The 18,711-nt window shown below is 50.5% G+C and overlaps 2 protein-coding genes across 2 annotated transcripts in view; both read left to right on the top strand.

Moving 5' to 3' along the window:
- Nucleotides 1–835: 835 nt before the first annotated feature.
- GPR61 (G protein-coupled receptor 61) lies at nt 836–2,173 on the top strand. The gene has a single exon (XM_075055508.1). The coding sequence runs from the start codon at nt 836–838 to the stop codon at nt 2,171–2,173; it is 1,338 nt and encodes a 445-aa protein (XP_074911609.1).
- Nucleotides 2,174–3,047: 874 nt separating this feature from the next.
- The window catches only part of GNAI3 (G protein subunit alpha i3), a 32,441-nt gene continuing 16,777 nt past the window's right edge, over nt 3,048–18,711 (top strand). The window contains exon 1 of the mRNA XM_075055807.1: nt 3,048–3,270. Coding sequence (XP_074911908.1) covers nt 3,153–3,270 — 118 coding nt within the window. The 5' untranslated portion in view covers nt 3,048–3,152. The remainder of the gene's footprint in view (nt 3,271–18,711) is intronic.

The following is an 18,711-nucleotide window of genomic DNA, read 5'->3' as shown; positions in this document are numbered from 1 at the left end:
TAGGGGAGAGGGCACCCGCTGCCTGCACCCCCCTTCCAACAGCAACCTCCCCCCCCCGAGGGCTCCCCGGGGTGCAGGGGATGGGGACCCCCTCCCCGCTGGGGAAGCACCCATAGGTAAGGGGCTCCGGGGTGGCCCCCAGCTCCCCCACCCGCACCCCGGGCTCTGCTTTGTAGCAGGTGGCACACACTGGGGTGTGGGGGGCTGCAGCACCCATCCTGGGGATGGGCTCAGGGTAGGGGGGTCACACAGGGCCCTCGAAGCGCAAGGGGTGAATCCAGGCGTTCGGGGTGCTGGTGATACCCCCCCCCCCATCCCTGCGACCCCTCATGGTCCCCAGGCTCTGGGTGAAGGATCCCGCTGGGGTGTTTTGGGCTGAAACGTTGGAGTTTGGGGGCTTTAGCCCCGGAATTGCTCATTTTTGGAGGGCATGAGGCTTTCGGTTGAGAAACGGGTTTGGTGGGGAGGGGTGTCATGGACAGGGACCGAGGGGTGATGGGGGCTGCGGCTGAGGGATCACAGCTGAGCTGAGACCCCCCCTGCACTGTCACAGGTCCCCCCAGGTTTGTGCCCCCCCAGCTGATGGCTCTACCTTCCCCACAGGTGCCCGGCGCTGCCCGGCAGCGAGGAGCGGGGAGATGAGCGGGGCCGGGGGGCACCCTTGGGTGCTCTGAGTGCCACCGACGTGACAGCACCCGTCCCCGGACCGTGACCCGGGGCTGGCGGCAGGCATAGGGCGGGCGAAGATGTGAGCCCCTGGCAATGCCCGGCTGCCCCGCGTTGGCCGCCCCAAGGATGGGCGATGGGCCGGTGAGCGCCGGTGCGGCAGCACAGGATGGAGCCCTCCCTGCCCGCCCCATGGGCCTGGAACGGCTCTAGGGCAGCGCGGGGGCTCCAGCCCTCCCCAGGTCCCATGCCCCCCAACGGCACAGCTGATGGCAAACCCAAAGACGTGGCCTCTAAATCGGTGGGGCTCTTCTTCATGCTGCTCATTGACCTGACAGCCATCGTGGGCAACGCCGCCGTCATGACCGTCATCGTGAAGACGCCGGCGTTGCGCAAGTTCGTCTTCGTCTTCCACCTCTGCCTGGTGGACTTCTTGGCCGCCCTCACCCTGATGCCGCTGGAGATGCTCTCCGGTTCGGCCGTTTTCGACAGCCCGGTTTTCGGCGAGGCCATGTGCCGCGTTTACCTGTTCCTCAGCGTCTGCTTCATCAGCATGTGCATCCTCTCCATCTCCACCATCAACGTGGAACGTTACTACTACGTGGTGCACCCCATGCGCTACGAGGTGAGGATGACGGTGGGGCTGGTGGCCTGCGTCCTCGTTGGTGTCTGGCTCAAAGCTGTGGCCACCTCCCTTGTCCCCGTGCTGGGCTGGTTGTCACCCGACCGACCGCTGGTGCCCGCCGGCCGTGGCTGCTCTTTGCAATGGAGCCGCGGTCCCTACTGCAAGTTCTTTGTGGTCTTCTTTGCCGCCTTCTACTTCCTCCTGCCCCTCCTCATCATCGTGGTGGTCTACTGCAGCATGTTCAAGGTGGCGCGGGTGGCTGCCATGCACCACGGCCCCCTCCCCACCTGGATGGAGACGCCACGACGTCGCTCCGAGTCGCTCAGCAGCCGTTCCACCATGGTCACCACCTCGGGAGCCCCTCGTACCACACCGCAGAGGACGTTTGGGGGGGGCAAAGCGGCCGCCATCTTGCTGGCCGTGGGGGGCCAATTCCTCTTCTGCTGGTTGCCCTACTTCTCCTTCCACCTCTACACCGCCCTGAGCGCCCAACCCTTGGTGGGGCCGGCGGCCGAGACCGTGGTCACTTGGCTCGGTTACTTCTGCTTTACCTCCAACCCCTTCTTCTACGGGTGCCTCAACCGGCAGATCCGGGGCGAGCTGGGACGGCTCCTCACTTGTTTCTTCAAGCAGCCGCCAGAGGAGGACCTGCGGCTGCCCAGCCGGGAGGGCTCCATCGAGGAGAACTTCCTCCAGTTTCTCCAGGGCACTGGTTGTACCACTGAGCCCCGGCCCCGCACCCCCAGCCCCAAGCGGGACCAACCTCCTGTCGATTTTCGCATCCCGGGGCAGATCGATGAGGACACGGTGGAGGGGACGGAGCGGCGTGGTGGGGATGGGGTCTACGTGCCGGTGGTCACCTCTCCCAAACCGGAGCTGTAGCGTTGTGGGGCTGGGGGGTTGGAGGGCAAACATGGCTGCAAGGGGACAGCTGGTCTGAGTGCCTCGCTGGGGTGGGTGGGGGGGTCCTCGCCGCCGTGGGGGCTCGGGGGTTCCACGACGCTCGCCGAGAAGGGCCACTGCATTTGGGGGGAGGCGGGCAGGTGGGGACAAGCCCGGGGAAATTGTCTCATGGTGGGGCTGAGCATGGGAGCCAGGGGGGCTCGGGTTTTGGGGTCACTCCTGTCCTGGCATGGAGGGTGTCCTCGGGGGGGGGGCCCAGGTCCCCCTGACCCCTGTGTGGCCCCCTACAGCCAGATGGGGCTGGGAGCAGGGTGGCCCCGGTCCTCTGGCTCCCCTGCAGCGTGGTCCCCCTGAGCCCCCTCCCCAGCACCGGGGAACCTGGACACCGCCCGTCCCTTCCGGGGCCACCCCTCGCTTCCCCAGCGCCCCAGCCCCCCCCAGTGCCCACCCCACAGCCGTGGGGCCAAGGCCGGTCCCTCGAGGGGTGCGAGGGGCCAGAGCCCCCCCTCGTGAGGTGAGCGTGGGGCGGGTGGGGGGCGCTGGAAACGGGACATGGGGCTGCTGGGGCGGGTGGGGGGCCGGGGCAGGCGTGGGCCCCACCGACCACCACCACCCCCCGAGGACTACAGTTCCCATCATGCCCCGCTCCACCGAGGCGGAAGTAAGACGCGTCAACCCTCCCGGTTCCCATCATGCCCCGCTCCACCGAGGCGGAAGCGGAGGCGAACCCCGCCTCACTCCCGTCACTCCCCGCTCTACCGAGGCGGAAGTCCCGCCTCTGACTCCCAGCACGCCACGCGAAGGACTGCAGTTCCCGGCGTGCCCCGCGGTGAGGCGACCGGATATCCGGCGCCGCCTCAGGGAGCCGCCCGGGCCGAGAGAGGCGAGAGGCGCAGCCCCGCACCGGCCCCGCTCCCATCCCGCTCCCGGCGGCTGGGCCGCCCGCCCGCCCGCCGCCATGGGTTGTACGCTGAGCGCCGAGGACAAGGCGGCGGTGGAGCGGAGTAAGATGATCGACCGCAACCTGCGAGAGGACGGCGAGAAGGCGGCCAAGGAGGTGAAGCTGCTGCTGCTCGGTGAGGAGGGGGCTAGGGGCGGCTTGGAGGAATGGGGAGGTGGGAGGGCTCGAGGCGGTAAAGTGCCTCAGGGGAGGGTGTTGGGGGGTGAGAGGGCCGTGGGAGGGGTCTCGGGGGGGGGGGGAGATGAGGGTCTCCCGATCTCAGGAGGGGGCTTGGGTGAGGGGGTGAAGACGGCAGAGATTGGGGTCTGTAGTGCCGCGGCGTGTGTGCACCGAGGAGGGGGCTTGAAGGGCCACAGGAAGCGTTAGCCAGGGCGTTTGTGGGTCTCCCGGGCTCAGGAAGGGGCCTGAGTGGCTCAGGGAGGAGGTGGGAGAGGGCTGGGGCGTCCCCGGGGCCCGCAGGGGTTTGAGAGGGCCGAGGGAGCTCTGGGGAAAGGCGTCGGGAGGGTTGAGGGCTTTGTGAGGTCTCTGGGGCTTGGAGACAGAGAAGGAGCCCCTGGGAAGGGGGCATTGGGGCTTTCCAGGGCTCAAGAGGGCTTTAGGGGGGTCCGAGGGGGTCCTTGAGGCAAGGAGTGGAATGAGGAGGGGGCCATGAGGCTGAAAGATCTGTAGAGGGTGAGTGGTGGGGAGAGGGATGGGGGGTAGGGAGGCTGGGGAGTGTCCTGAGAAGCCAGAGGGATCCCTGGGGGGTTTGGGGAGGTGTGAGGAAAATGAACGGCTTGGACAGGATCCCAATAGGAAACCTGGGGGAGCTGTGGGGAGGGACTGGAAAGTCTAGGGGGGGTCTGGGAGAGGGTCATTTACAGTGGCAGCTCTGCCTTTGTGTCACTGTGGAGGGCTTGGCTCTCCACGTGGTCCCTGACCCTAGGTATGGTCCTGTCCCATCACCCCACCTTGGGTCCCTGATCCCCTCCCTGGGACTAGGGCGGAGGTGACTGCCTGCGCTGCCCTCACAGGGGGGCGAGGGGAGTGTGCTGCTGTCCTGGGGTGGGGCTTTTTCCTAGCCAGCTGCTGCCTGATGAAATAACTGTTCTGTTTCTAGCCTAGATGTTACCAGTGCTCCCTCCTGGTTGCTCCTGGGGGATGGTCCCTCCCCGGTGGCTTTGGGCTGGGGCTCTGAGGAGAAGGTGCTCATTGGGCTGACGCAGGCGTTCTTTCATCTTTGGGTTCGTGGGACAGAGAAGGAAGGGAGAATTCTTACTCCTGGTGGGATACAGAGAGTATGTTGTTGGGGCTTGACTGTTAAGTTTTTTGCTCAGGATGGGGTAGTGGAATTAAATCCTTTTATCAGGTAGTCAGGTGAAAATGGCCCCTGGGCACCCATGTTTCTCAGGCTAGAAGTGCCCACATTGGTGCGTGAGCTGCCTTGGCAGGGATATGGTAATCACGCTGGGTGCTCTGGGCCTCACGCTGCCCCAGATCCTCTGATAGGATCTGACTTTACACAGAAGATGATTTCAGTTTGGCATACTCTGCCATAGCTAAGCTGGTTCTGCAGAGCTTGCAGGAGTATGAAACAAGTGTTGTTGTTGCTGCCCTGCTGCCGTCTCTGTATGTACAGACAGCTGAGAAAGAAAGTGTCGCTTCTCTGTGTTCTTACTTTTTCCAGCTAAAATGCATTAGTGGGCTTTGAGAAAAGCTGAATGGAATACTTCTCTTTAGAAGAATTACAGGCTCTCTTTAGGAGAGAACTTTTGCTGTATTTGGTCCATATTTTGGTAGCTGTGTTTAGAAGTTCTTAGGAGTGATAACTAGAGTGCAGAGGAGGCAAAAGCTGCCCGTCTCTAAAGCCTGCTGGATAAGGACTGACTCCTGCGCCGTTTCTTTGCAGCTTCGTGTGAGCTCAGGACCAGGCAGCGCAGTGTAGGGTGTTAGGTGGACCATCTGGTCATGTAGGTGCTCCTCTTCTAACGTCTGGGTTGTTGGGTTTTTTGTTACGCTGATGCTCTCCATCTCAGGGAGGCAGATTGAGTTCGTGGGGACCAGAACAATGGTGTTGAGTGTCTCCAGTTAGAATGGGATGTGTTAATGAACAGTTCTGCTTTCCAAGTGATCCTTGTCCTAAGAATACTTTTTTTTCCCATTTAGTCTGGTTTTACTTGTACCTTTGCAAGAGGTGTGTGATATTGTGTGTACGTAGAAGACTTCTTGGCTGCGTGTCAAGATAATCCTTTCTTTTCCAGGTGTTTGTTTTGGTGTTAGTAAGCAACACTTGCAAATTCTCTGGACGGAATAATTCTTCTTTCATATTTTTGTATGTCGGGTTTTTTCTTCGTGGTATTGTATTGTTTGTGGCAATACTGAAAAGGCACTGAGGGCTTTGGGGCCAAGACTGTCTGACCTCGTCAGCAAATGACAGAGTGGAGGGAGTATCCAAAAGATTGTACTATAATCGGTTTCAAAGTGTTAGAGGCTAGAGGCTTTTAAAAGTACAAGTAGCAGCTGCCTTTTGGACTGCTGTTGACTTTGGATGGCAGCAAAATACCTGATTGCTGTGCTTCTGAGTCTTAAGGTAAGGGCTTGGGCACACTGTTATTCCAGAGAAGCTCTTCCGGAATAATTGGACTTGCACACCATATGACACTAGAGTAGTGATCTGTATCTACCCTCGTTTAAAAAACCCACCTACCTCAGATCAGGTTTGCACCTGGCCATAACCCGCAATCTCTCTCAAATGTCATGGTTTTCTAGCTTTAAAAATTAGTGTAATGATTCCTGATGATCAAAGGGAATGCTGAAATGTGCTCTCCCCACATGCAGCCCTGTTAATGTGCAGGTAAAACAAAACAGTTAATTGCCAGAAGAAAAATATCTGCAGTGGGAAAAACGTCCTTTCAGTAAGGCATCAAGAAGCTGATGGAAAAGTTCATGAGCTTTTTCCATTGTTTGAGCAAGCGTTTTTTTTCATAACATAGTATTAAAATGTCTAGGATACGTAGTGTCTCGTATCATTAACTGGTTGTAAGAGATCATGCGGTGGTTTATGTAACTGGAGCGAGCCTCTTGCAGTACTGCTGATGCAGTGAAGTTTAGAAGAAATGTATTTCTTATAGATAAAGTTTGGAGTCCATACGCTCTTGCCCAGCTCTGTTAAAATAACTGGCCTAGTTTGGGCTTTGCAGAATTATGTAGGTTAAGAAAAGGCTTGTGCTTGTACAAAGGGTTGTTCTTTCCCAGCTTTGCTGTTAACCCAGCCTGGGTGTTAGGAGAGCTTGGTGAGTTAGCGACGGACCCAAAATCAGGAGATTTTCGGTGCATTTGACTTCCCCCCTCTTCCATAAGCATCGTCTTTTCTTGGGCAGAGGAGGAAGGAGAGAGAATTTCAGCTGTGTGCTCCCTTCTTCCAGGAGCTTCTTAGGTTTGATTATTGCAGCACCTTGCATCCAGGAGGTGGTTTGGGTGCTGGCAGATGTGGTCTCACGTAGCTTGATAACTGTGGGATTGTTGGGGTAAAGGTAATCCTGGAGCTGTTTGTGTGGTAGCTTCTCCGTGGGGATTTCAAGTCACTTCATAATGTTTCCCTTTCACAACTCTGCATGTTGAGCAACTCCTAAGCTTTTGTTTTTTTATAAAACAAAAGTAAACCTGAGCATTGAATACTGACTGACCCAAGGTCATGCCAACCCCTGCCTGTGTGATGTAATTGTTGCTTCGTGTGCAAATGGCATCAACAGCTCTTCTTGAGCTGGCGCTGGGTATGGTTTGAATGACTGCACACACCAGTTCGCAGCAGCAGGTAAACACTTTCTGCAGGAAAAGCCAGTGCTCCTGGCAGGCTGGGAACAGCCTGGGAGTCCTTGCTCAAATCCCCCTGCTAAACACTGCCTCTTTTCTCTTAATTTGCCTCCAGGAAAATGCTATTCTGCAGGCACAGACATGCAATTTTGCTGACATAGAAACCTGTGGGATTTTTCCAGTTGGGATGAGCAGCCAAAATGGAAGAGGGCGCAGGAACCCTTCCTGGTTAGTTTAGGTGCTAGCCTGTATCCTTAGCTCCTCTCTCCAGCGCCTTTCAGAAGGTCTGGCATGTTGTGCTGGCTTGTGTCTTGGGGAGGGTATTTGTGTGACATTGAGTGACGAACCTTGTTGCTGGATGCGCAAAGTTGTCCTGTTGCCAAATCCAGCCAGTTTTGCTCCTCTGCCTGGACTGGCCTGTGCACATGGCATTTCTGTGGCTCTGGCTGTGCAGGTGCAGCCAGTGTTGGACTGTTTGTGCCTAAAACACACCGTTATTCAGCCTGTTAACAATTTTATTGGGTTTAGATACTCTGTGTAATTATGTTGAAGCGGTCCTGCTAATTCATGCAAAAATAATTAAAAGCATAAGTTTGTTCTAAAATAGCCTTCATCTACATAACTAACCAAGCAAACTGCAAGGTCTACTGCTCCTGGAGGCCTCAGCTTTTTTCTGAGACTGATTTTTCCAACCTTTTTTTCCCCCAAATTCACCAAAGCTTCCTCAGCACTGGTACTTAACAAGATTTGGTCATGTTTTGGTAAAACATAGAAAAGAGCCTTCTAGGGATGCAAATCAGGGAAAAGCTGTTGCTGCTATTTATAATATCATTAAGCAGAAGTAGCTTTTCTAGTAGCACAGCACCTTTGTTGTGGGTCCCTATTTCAGAGCCACCGTCAGGGTGTCGGACCTGGCTGTTCCTTGGCTCTGGAGTTGCTTAATGCCCTTTGAAGGGTGACATGAAGCTCTGAGGTTGGATGCAGATATCCAGCTTGGAGCTGACATGGGGACACTGCTTGGGGGACCTGGAGGGAGCCGTTGTCCTTTCTGATCTTTGAGCTATCTGGAGCTTTCTTCCCACCAGCTCTCTGAGGTACATGGTGTGTATCTTGTGACTCGTGGCCATGTGAAGATTTTTCTCACACATCCAGCAGTCGGGCTCAGCCCCAAGTTGCGTTTTCATAAGACAAAAATTAAATACCTCAATCCAATTAGTTTGAAGAGGCAACCAGTGGGAGTTGTGATGAGATCACTTCAGTGCCTGACTCCCAGCTTGGGTTGTGAAAGGTGCTCTTCATGTCTGAGACATCCCGATCTTTGTGCAGAAGTGTCACAGCCATCTGGTGACCCCTTTGAGCAGAGAGTGTTTGAAGCAATTTGATAATAGGTCAGATCTCTCCAAAGACACAGCACTTCCTGTCTGTGTTTTGAACTTGGAGGACCCGATGCACTTGTCCTCTACTGAGATGGAGGTAGTATCTGTCTTGGTGGTGGTATTTCCCTGTCTTCAGATGTCAGAGCTACATCTTACAGCTGTGTTTTCCCATCTGCCTGGGTGAGGACCAAGCACAGGATCTCTGTGTACCTTCTGCTTTGTCTTCTGTTCTGCCCTTTGCCCACCAAAAACAGATGCAGGGCAGGTGAAATGTTTCTTATCTACAAAAACTATAATTCTTCAGGGTGACTTAACCTCACTAGTTTTTTGAGGAGTCAGCTGTGATTTAATCAGGGCAACTGCAGCTTGGAAAAGAGACCATCTTGCCATGCTGGATGCTGCTGCGTAGGTGCGAACTTCTGTTTTCTGCATGATGTCACATCCAATGCCATTAGCCAGCTGTGGGACGGGATGACTTCTGTCTGGCTGATGCTGCCTGGGTTTGTGTGTACATCACATGCTTGTGTAAAGACAGACAGACAAGCATGTTTGGGCCCAGCACTGGGAGCCGAGGACAGACAATTTATAACACACATCTCAAATACACATGGAGTGACTGGCTGGGGAATTGGGATTTCATCCTATCCTCCAAGAGCCCTCTGGACATGGTTCAAGTTTCATTAAATTCTGAGGCAGAGCATTGAAATAACTTTTCTTGGAAGAGGAGAGTGTGCTGTGAAGAAGAATTTTTTAATTAGAACGTGGCTTTTTAAAGTAACTACAGCTGTAGAGGCACGATGCTCCCCACTTCAGATGCAGAAGACACTTGCTCCTCATGTAAGTGGGATCAAATAGCATCTCTTAATGACTTAAACAGGGTTTGCATCTGAGATGACTGGCAGATGCTGATTATTTTTCTAGTGTTCTTCGTAAACCGGGTGGCGAGACTCGGGTGATACCCCGCCTCTGTGCCGTCACCTTTTGTTCCCCCACGGGTACCAGCGATGGCGGCGATCCCATGCCTGTCTCTTATTTCATGTTTTCTCAGTTGGTGTTTGGTAACTTCTCTGCCTCATTTAACCTTCCCTCGTTACCAGGGTGGCACTGGCTGGGTTATCTTTAAAAACAAACAATGAGCAGGATCTGAATTCTGGGGTGAGCGGAGGTGCTGGTTGAGCTCAGCCTCCTGTAGTTTTGTGTTTTGGGGTCTTTGCGGTGAACTCCCTCATGTTTGAGGAATGAGCTTTTCCCTCAGCGGGGGAACTAACAGTCTGTTCCCCACCCGGCTGCTTATTTTGATAAGTGTTTTTAACAACTCAAGACTCTTGTCCCTGCATCAGATTCAGTGGATGTTTGACTTTTTAAAAACAGGCACATCATAAGAAGAAACTCGATACTCGGGAGACAAGGCTAATGAAAATCTTTTCCAAATCCCTCTCTTCCCACCATTCCCTCCCCTTCCAAGTCATCTGTTGCTTTTTGATATAATTCCTATTTTATAGGCTTTTCTCTGTTTTATTCCACCCATGCTAGTATCCAAGCAGACCAGGCAGTGCCTTTTTTTATCCTGTATCTCTGTAAGAGCATCCACTTGTGTGAATCCTGCCCCAGAAGGATTGGTATTACGGTGTTATTCCATGGCATTTGGAGGATGAAAAAGCTGCTGTGGAGTGCATCTTCAGGACAACTCTCACAACAGGTTAGGGAAGATGTTTGCTGCATTTGTGACATGCTGGAGCACTTCACTGGAAGCTGCTCCTCATGCTTAAACTTACATCTGATATAAAGAGCATAAAAACATGGGTCTGAACATAAGGAGCTGTTGGTGAGAAAGGGGTGCCCGGGAGGCCCAGCCGGGAGAGATGTTCATTTGATCCTCAGCCAAAAGACACGTTGTGGCAGCGTGTTGCATATCGGTGGGTGTCTGGAGTCCACGCTGCTCAACAGCAGGCACAATTAGTTTAAAGCACTCCCAGGAGTGTTGTTCAAAGAGCTGCAAAAACAACTACAAACCAGACGTCCTGTGCTGGCTCTTAGCTGTGTAGCTTGAAGTGCAGCAGAGGGGCCTTTTCCTGTAGAGGACAAGGTGTTTGCAGCTGACTTCAGAAAGGATTTGAACTCTCTGGCTGGAGAGGAGGGAATTCAGGGCTCCCTGGCTGAGCATTTAGGATACAGGATGCTGGCAACAGTGCAGGTTGTTACAGCATCCTACCATGAGTGTAGCTGGTGCTGGCTTCACAGAGGAGAAGGTCACAGCTGGTATTTACAATTCTCACCCTTGGGCCAGTTGGCCACTTCATGGTGGGAATGAAAGGCTTTGTTTCCACCAGGGAGATGTTTTCTCGTTTGAGTTTGTGACTATCAGCAGTTTCAGTTGTGACAGCCCTTCTTCCCTGTGTGGGTGGTGGCTGTGCTGCAGGGTTGAGGTTACGTTAATGGAGTTGTTAGCATCCCTCTCCTAAATCAAATTTGAACTTTAATTTGATTCTGGCCGTGGATGAAAACAGTTTTTTGCACAAGAAATTATTTTGTATCAAAGGTAAAAAGGGACGTTGCCAAAGTTCAGGATGTTCATGCTGTCACCCAAATAGTATTGCACACTAGCCTTGCAGTTTTTTGAGTGCAGAAGACCATCCCCTGTAAGACCAGTATCCTGTATTCACCACAAGACTTGCTTGTGGAGTCACTGCATTGACATTTATTGTCAAGATCAGATTTAGAGCAAGGCAAGGTGCTTGAGGGATGACAATGGAGGAACGTCAACAGTTGCTGTCTGTCCACTTCATAGCTACAAGTGGTTGTAAACCAGTTTTGCTCTTATTTAGCTGTGCCTCTGCAAGTTTACATGGTCATTAAGATCTAGTGCAACAGCTATGCAAGCAGGGGAAAAAAAACAATCTGCCTGCCTTCCAAGATTAGTCTTTTTTTCCTTTTTCCAGTTTCTATCTTTAATTTTATCAGGAAAAAACTTTCCTAACCTCTTTAATTTTGTAATTGCATGATTTTGTGCCTATTTCTGCAACTTCTTAAGCAATTTCTCGGTGACGTCAATGGTCACTCAGGTCTGCGTGTGGGTGATGGTGCATTAGCAGACGGCTAGTTCCACCAGGCCAGTGTTTCCTGGTGGTCGGCAGGACTGGTGCAGAATTCCTGGGGATATCTCAATCTTCTGAATGGTCAGAGGATGTTTTTAACTGCACTCCAGTGTGAAGTAGAGCTGGTGCTTTGAACCCAGCATTTCGCAGCCCCTTGCTGCCATTAGGCTGGGATGTGGTACGATGTCTGCTTTAAATGCTGCAAATTAAATCAGTTGCTGGTCTTCTCCATGCTGGCACTGACTCCTTGGCATGCTCTCTTGGGTTGACAGATGCGCTTTGGCCTTGGCGCTGCCCTGCATGGCAGCAGTTGCCATGCCAAGTGCTTGAAGGCTTTCTGTTGTAAGGCACCTGTTAAAAATCTCTGCAGAAGCTTTAAAGCAATTGTTACACGTTCAAAGCCATTATGTAAAACAAGGCGAATGCCCCGACAGTTTCAAGGCAAATCCAAAAAAAGCTTATAAAACATAATGCTTGGGTACTCAGGGGTTAATGTTCATCACTGAGGCATTTACAGTTGTATAGTTTCAAGTCTTAATTTTTCTGGCTTATGCAAACAACATTTTAAGGCATATTGAATGGCTGAATGATGTATGTAGGACTAGTTCTTTCCCTGATTTTTTCATATGGGGACATTATTAGATTCATATGGAAAATAAATGCAATTGCATGCAGCATGAAGTGCCTGTGATCTGTTGTGAGCATATGAAGTGGAAACGTGCAGCTCCTCGGCGTGTACCACAGTGGGGTGGTTCGCAGGCTGAGCTGGCCAGAGCCACTACCCATCACAGCTCTTGCATTGCTCGCCTCCGTGTTGGGAAATCTTCCGGGGCTGCTGCTGTTCCTGAGCATCTTCCAGGTACCTTCTGGGTGTGGGGAGGAAACTGTATCAGCTGCAGCCCAGGTAAGCCAGTAGGCAAAGCAGTACCCTGTGTTTCGTTTGAAAGCCTGTTGAGGTGATCTTAGGACTTGTGTTACTTACGTTTTCAAAATGGCATTCCTCTGTGTCTACTTCATCCCGAGGCAGCAACAAGTTCAAGTGGTTTGTCCTGTAACATTGGCTCTTCTTACCTCCAAAGTTAAGCTTTAGTCAGCCCATATGCCCTATTTTATTTGTATATATTGTTTTTTTCCGATGTGTAGTTATTCTTGTAAAAGCCTAAGTGTCAACCTAAGCTGTCCGGGTTCCTGTTGACTTTTCTAACAATAACTGTATTATTTGAGGCCTGATGATACGACACTTCTGCTGCTTTCTCTAATGTTTTTTCCCCTTTTCCTGATTCCTTGCACAGCTCTCTCACTGCGTTTGATTCTGCAGTTTGTTGAACGCTTCTTGGCCTTGTGATATTCAAGAGCTTTCCAGGGGTGCATTGAAATAAAAAGTCTCAATGGTAGATGGGATGAATGTTATCAGGGCTGGCAGCTCGCCCTTGCTTAGAAATACATATACAAGAAGGTGGGGATGTTGGGATTTGAATTCAGCATGATGAGGTTGGAAACCAGGAGGGAAGCAGCAAAGAGAAAGAGGACTTGGTAGTTCAGCCTTCCAGAAATGCAGCTGCACATGTGCAAGGGCTGCGGGAGGGTGTGCAGGGTGTCTAAGAGCCCTTCCAGGTGGAATACAAACCAGGAGGGCAGCATTGTGGAAAACTACATTAGGAGCATGTTTGTGTATTATGGGGATGTATTTGTGTTCATTTGCTAGGGTGGGATGTTGGATAAATGTTGACAAAAGGAAACATCTGTTTTATCAGGGAGATATCCATAGGGGTTTATGATGATTTGAATAGCTCCTGCTCCATGTTTGCAATGAATCCCCTGATATTTTAGGGTCTGGACTCCTGACAGCTTTGTCATACTGTTGCTTTGGCTCCTTTTTAGTCTGTCAGAGGGGAGATTGTTCAGTTTTGGGTTTTGCAGGTGGGCTGTAACCACAGCCAGGCGATTCAGTGTCACTTTATAGCCACACCTTAGCACAAAAGGGTCAGCCCTGCAGCTTCAAGCTCTTCAAGTGAAAAGTCTGGGGTTATTCCCGAGCTCTTTTAAGAGGAGATATTGGAAACACTAAGAAATTCCCGTGGATTTCAGAGTTCAGCAAGGGTTGCAGCATCATCCTGCCTCAGGAATGGTCTGGCAAAGTTTCTGCCAAACCCCTGCTGAGATTTTAAAGCCGATACGGGCTGTTGCTGTAGTTACAAGCTGTGCATGCTCTCCTCTAGAGGCTAGAAATCAGAAACATGTTAGTCCGCTAATTTTTGTGTTCTTTGCTTGTGCTTTAATGGATATTCCAGGTGCATCTCTTCTCTGTCTCTAGTAAGAATTTGTTTCAGGAGTGACATGGTTTCTCTTCAGAAACTATCAGATGCTGCAGGGCTTTTCCCCTTCATTGGGGGAGGGTTGTGTGGAATTCCTCACCTGAAGTACAGCTTAATGCAGTTTTGATAAGGCTTTAGAAAAAAAGCACTTAAAATAAGATTGTTAGTACCTTCTGAAGCAGTGAACTGGAAGCTCACGTCTGGAAGACGTAGGTAGTCTTTGACCTACCTTCCTTGTTTCCCAAGCAGGGTGAATTAAGAAGTAATTGGTTTAAAAGCAAACATTTTATCCAGCGTGTAGTTACGTAGACCTGTAATTCCCAGTCTAAGCTGTGTTTTGGTAGCTTACTTGTTGCTCTCTTCCCTGTAATCTCCAGCGCATGGACATGCCGAGTTGCTTGGCTTCCCCTCTCCTGCTACAGGAAAGCCTCTGGCTTCCTCGGGGGAAGTGGTTGGGTGATAATTTACCCCCTTTGTATGCATTGCTCTCCCAGGGCCAGTACTAATATGGCTTGAAAGCTGCTCAGGTTCCCTCCCCTGTCCCTTCCCCCTCCAGAGGGAAAAGGGATCTGCCTGTAGGACTTCATACAAGGCTTGCCACCCTTTGAGCAGAAGGGAGCTCAGTGTTGTCCGATGGTGCCAAGCTCTCCCCTAAGCACTTGGGGTGTTACTCGGATGGTTTGGGGTGAGCTCTGGGGGTTTGCAGGAGCTGCCTCCTGGCTTGGGCTGGTTTCTGGCGGGTAGGGTTGCTAGCTGAAGGACGTGTTGAAGAACAAGGACTTCACTGAATTTTTGCAGAGTGTTTATCGATCAAGTGGGGCAAGCCACCACAATAAAAAGCAGCAAATGCGTTGTGACAGATTAGCTGCTCTTCATGTCTAGGGTGTGCAAGCAGAGCTGTGGGATAAATAGGTTCCTTGCTGCTAATTTGGGAAAAGAGAAGTTAAGACTTCTGAAACAATTTTTCCATGGAGTTAAAACATCCCTGCTTAGGTCAGTCTAGGTTTCTTGTGATGAAATGTGATCCCTGTGTAGCTGTGCTAATCGGAGCAAAAAGGAAAGGTTGCTTTTTCTTTTACAGTGAGAAATGCCCAAGTAATGCTCTGACTTTCATAGTTTTTGAACCCAGTGAGGTATGGTGTCATATTTCATGATTTTTGAACTCTTTCTAGCTCCCCATCTGGTCCCTGCCTGTGATCCCAGAGGCTGGGTGCTTTGCCTGTGAAGTCCGTAAGAATTTCAGTGTAACTCTATACTTGCACTCGTCATCTTAATTTCTAATGCGAAGCATCAGTTTTCTGTAGGTTGGAGGAGTGTTTCAGTAGCATTTAAATTCCTACTCTCTTTTTTTACCCTATTAAAGGTACGTGACTGAAGGCTTAAGCCACACTGTAAGTGTAAACACCATGCATCAGGGTAAATGAAGCTGCATGATAGCAGGGAACAAAGGGTGCAGATTAAAAGCTGTTTACCAAGTAGGTCCAATATGGATCTCTTTATGCAAACTCTTTAGAGCCACTCCAGTGAGTTAGAAAAAGGAGAGTAGCAGCTTGTGCGGTGTGTACATCTGCAAATGTTTTAGAGAAGTTTCAAGCCTCAAAGAACAGAGTGAGACCTGGAGATGTTGAAGCTAGGGCTGGAAAGTGAGAGTAAAATGCAAATGATTGTGGACCTTGTCTGTGGTGGGAGGTAAGATAAGAGTAGAAGCATAGGCATAAAGTGAGACGGGCCCCTGAAAAAGCTTTATTCTGTGTGGGAGGATGTAGTACAGATATCTCAGAATAGACCAGGGCAGTATTAATGCTTTTTTTCTGAGCAATTGAGATGAGACTGTGCCTGACGTTGGCCATCTCATCGGCAAACAGCTGCCACCCCAGCAGGAGCTCCCAGCAAATGATTATGGACCTGGAGGGCAGACGTTTTTAAATGACTGTTTAATGAGGTTCCTTGTCTGGATGGCTCTTGCAGGAGTAGAGAGTGAGTCTGTGAGAGGACCTGGAACATCAAGAAAAACTCCTTTAGGAATAATGTCCCGGAGGAGGTGACTTATGCTTGGCCATGCCCTTGTAGCTGTGACCACCATTCGTGTGTGCTGTAGGAGCCAGTTCTGGGTTGTATGTTGGTAAGGAGAGAGGTTTAGAGGATGTGGGTCACTATTTCCTACCTCTGCTAAGTAACCAGCATTCTTTCCGCTGAAAGTGTGGATTGCTGCTCTTTTAAACTCCACTGAAGTGTGTGGGGGTTGGAAATGAGAAGGGAAGGAGTTAAACGAATATGGTTTGAATTAGTGTTGTATAACCAACTTGGCTATGTTGTCATGGCATAATTGTATCTGATATTGTTTTGTCAGTCAAATGACAGGTAGTACAAGTTCAGCATTGCCTGCTGCAGCAGCAGATTATTTTAAGATAATCTAAGGAGGAAATGACAGCAAATATGACGATGAGAAATAAAAGCCAGAGAGGCTATGTTCAAAAAGTCTCTTCTAAGTTCCTGCCGTTGGGACTCTGGGCTGTACACCACTGTTTAGGGACACTGAAGCTTTCAAATTGCAGCATCTTGATATGGGGAATGTGGAGGATGGCTGTGGAAAATAAAAATGAGGTTTTGTGTTCCTCCCAGGGTGGAAGTGCTGAGTCTATAGAGCGTTAACACTTTCACATCTGACCACAAATGCTGCTGTGCTGAGTGCTGGAGGAGCTGTAGCAGGAGCACACAGATATTCCCAAGCCCTTCTCGACGCCATCTCTGTTAAAATCCATGCCAGCCGGAGGAGAGGCGCAGACATCTTGGCAGCTGGGAGAGGAGGCGATAACAAAAGAAAAACTGCCTGCTAAAGGAAAGGATGTTTCCTGCAAGCTGCTGGTTTCAGACAGAGTCTTGCCATAGCTGGCTGTGTGCTGCAGTGAGGAGCTGTGCTGGCATGGTGTGCTTCAGGCCCCAGGATTTGCTTGGGTGGAAGGTGTTAACTCCAACATCTGAGCAGATTTTAGGGCATTCTGCTTAAAACGTGCTTAATTTTTCATCCCTGTTAATGCTTCTTGAATGGCTTTGAAGGTGGAATCTAGTTTATATTGCCCGCTCTACTTGAGGCTGAACCGGCAATAGCTTTTCTTTAAGGCCTGAGGGAAGAAAAACAAAATACTCAATTGCCTTATGCCTAGGAATAATTTAAAAGTTGAAATTCTTTGGTTTGCAGACATTTAACTTGGCAGTCCGGAAGTATTTGGTCATGAGAGGCTCTAATCTGGTAACCCTTCAACCTAAACTAAAGGCTAATTGGTTTAAATTGTACTACATGCCCTACCTTGGAAACAGTTTTCTTACTGTGTGGTGCAGCTGTTAGTGTTACGGTCCTTTGAGGGAGATGTCGAGACAGATAAACTCAAGGCGGTATCTGAGCAATTGGCATTTAAAGGTGTCAGTGCTCTTAGGTGTATATCCTCGCCATGGCACCTCCAGGAGCTGTGCGCTGGGTACTTGTTCGTTGAACACCAATGTGTTTCTCTTGTTGCCTCTCTATTCTCTTGTGCAAAATGGATCCAAAGAAATAGAAATCCTTGTCCAGCCACCCCACGATGGAGGTACAACCCAGTGACACCTGCAAATGGGTATAATGAGTCAAGGCACCATTTGACTTGAATTTCCTCCTATTTGGCAGCCTGAGAACCTGCCATGAAAATGCTTGTCCTACTGTGAAAGCTCTTACTGTGTGAAGAGGCTGATTTGCATCTGCTCTGTTTAGCCACCAAGAGCTGTAAAAATATTTGGCTGCTTGTTTGGTTTGAAGCTAAGTGCAAATAGGAAATGCACCTTCAGCTTGAAAATGACCTTGTCTCATGTTGGGGAAACTTTCTGTTGTAATTTAATACAGCAGTGGATCCTCAGGAATCTTAGCCAACATCTGGGAACTGACTGGGATGAACTTGGGAGTGGAAATACAAGTGCATGGCTGTAAAGGCTGCGTTGTCCTCATTCAGTCCCGATTGCCAATGACAGGTCTTGGGTTCAGGTTGGCACGACTTGTTCACCACTGGTGAATGAGCTGCTTGTATCTGCTGTTGTGTAACTGATCAGAAAGCAGCAGTTGTGTTTGCTCCTTCCCAGCCACCACTGTCACCTGCACCTTAATGCTCCTGCCAGTGCTTTTACTTCCCTTATCAGCCAAAAGGGTTTTGCTAGTGATATTGGGGGGAAAAAAACCTGAAGGAATGTGAAATAAGCAGGCTAAAAGGTGTACAAAATTCCAAGCAAGGGAATAATTTCTACCTATCACAAACATAAACCCTACAAAGCAAACCTCTTATCTTCAGGGGTTTGATTTCTTGGTTCCTCTGCCGATATGACACGAAGTCGTGAGACTGAGAAGTGAATTCTGCTTTTTTAAAACGTGCTGCTGCTTTCACAGCCTGCTCATGGTGCTGTTCCTAGGAGCTGGCCTTCCTGAGGCTTGTAGGATGTGAGAGTGACACTGGAATGCAGTGTTGTTCTCTGGGTGTTGCGAGAGGCTTGGGAAGCTCTTTCCTGGAAGCTGTGCTTCCCAAAGGTATCGCCAGAAAGCTTTTCTGATTTTCTGCTGGAGAAATATGCCACAGCCCAGTTTTCAGAGCCTGGCATTCCTGAAAGCTGGTCTCTTTTTTTTTTTTCCTGTTGGTCTGATAATCTAAACATGATTTTTCTCTTCCAACAAAGCTCACCTTGCTTTAGCAGTGCCATTCTGGGTTAGCACACTGCTGCGTTGCGTAGACTCTGCAGGCTGAGACATCTGGTGCCTTGATGCTAGAAGGGAATGAGAGTTTGGGTCTTTTAGTCCATTCAGGATCTCTTGAGTCATATATCCAAATCCAGGCAGGCTCAACTTCATTCCTTTGCCTTCAGCAAACCCAGTTCTGCAGCTCAGATTGAGCCTTTCAGGCTGAGGAGCCCGGAAGCCAGCGGCTGGTCTGGCTCGTTTGCAGTGAACTCCTGCTGTTGCGGT

Source organism: Buteo buteo, chromosome 23 (genome assembly GCF_964188355.1).
Source record: "Buteo buteo chromosome 23, bButBut1.hap1.1, whole genome shotgun sequence".
In the NCBI taxonomy this organism is placed as follows: Eukaryota; Metazoa; Chordata; class Aves; order Accipitriformes; family Accipitridae; genus Buteo; species Buteo buteo.
The sequence above is the reverse complement of the archived record's forward strand: the minus strand, read 5'-3'. Positions and strand labels throughout refer to the sequence as shown.

What these genes read in the sequence shown, in the direction of transcription:
- GPR61 (XM_075055508.1), top strand. Translation starts at nt 836, where the DNA reads ATGGAGCCCTCCCTGCCCGCCCCATGGGCCTGGAACGGCTCTAGGGCA.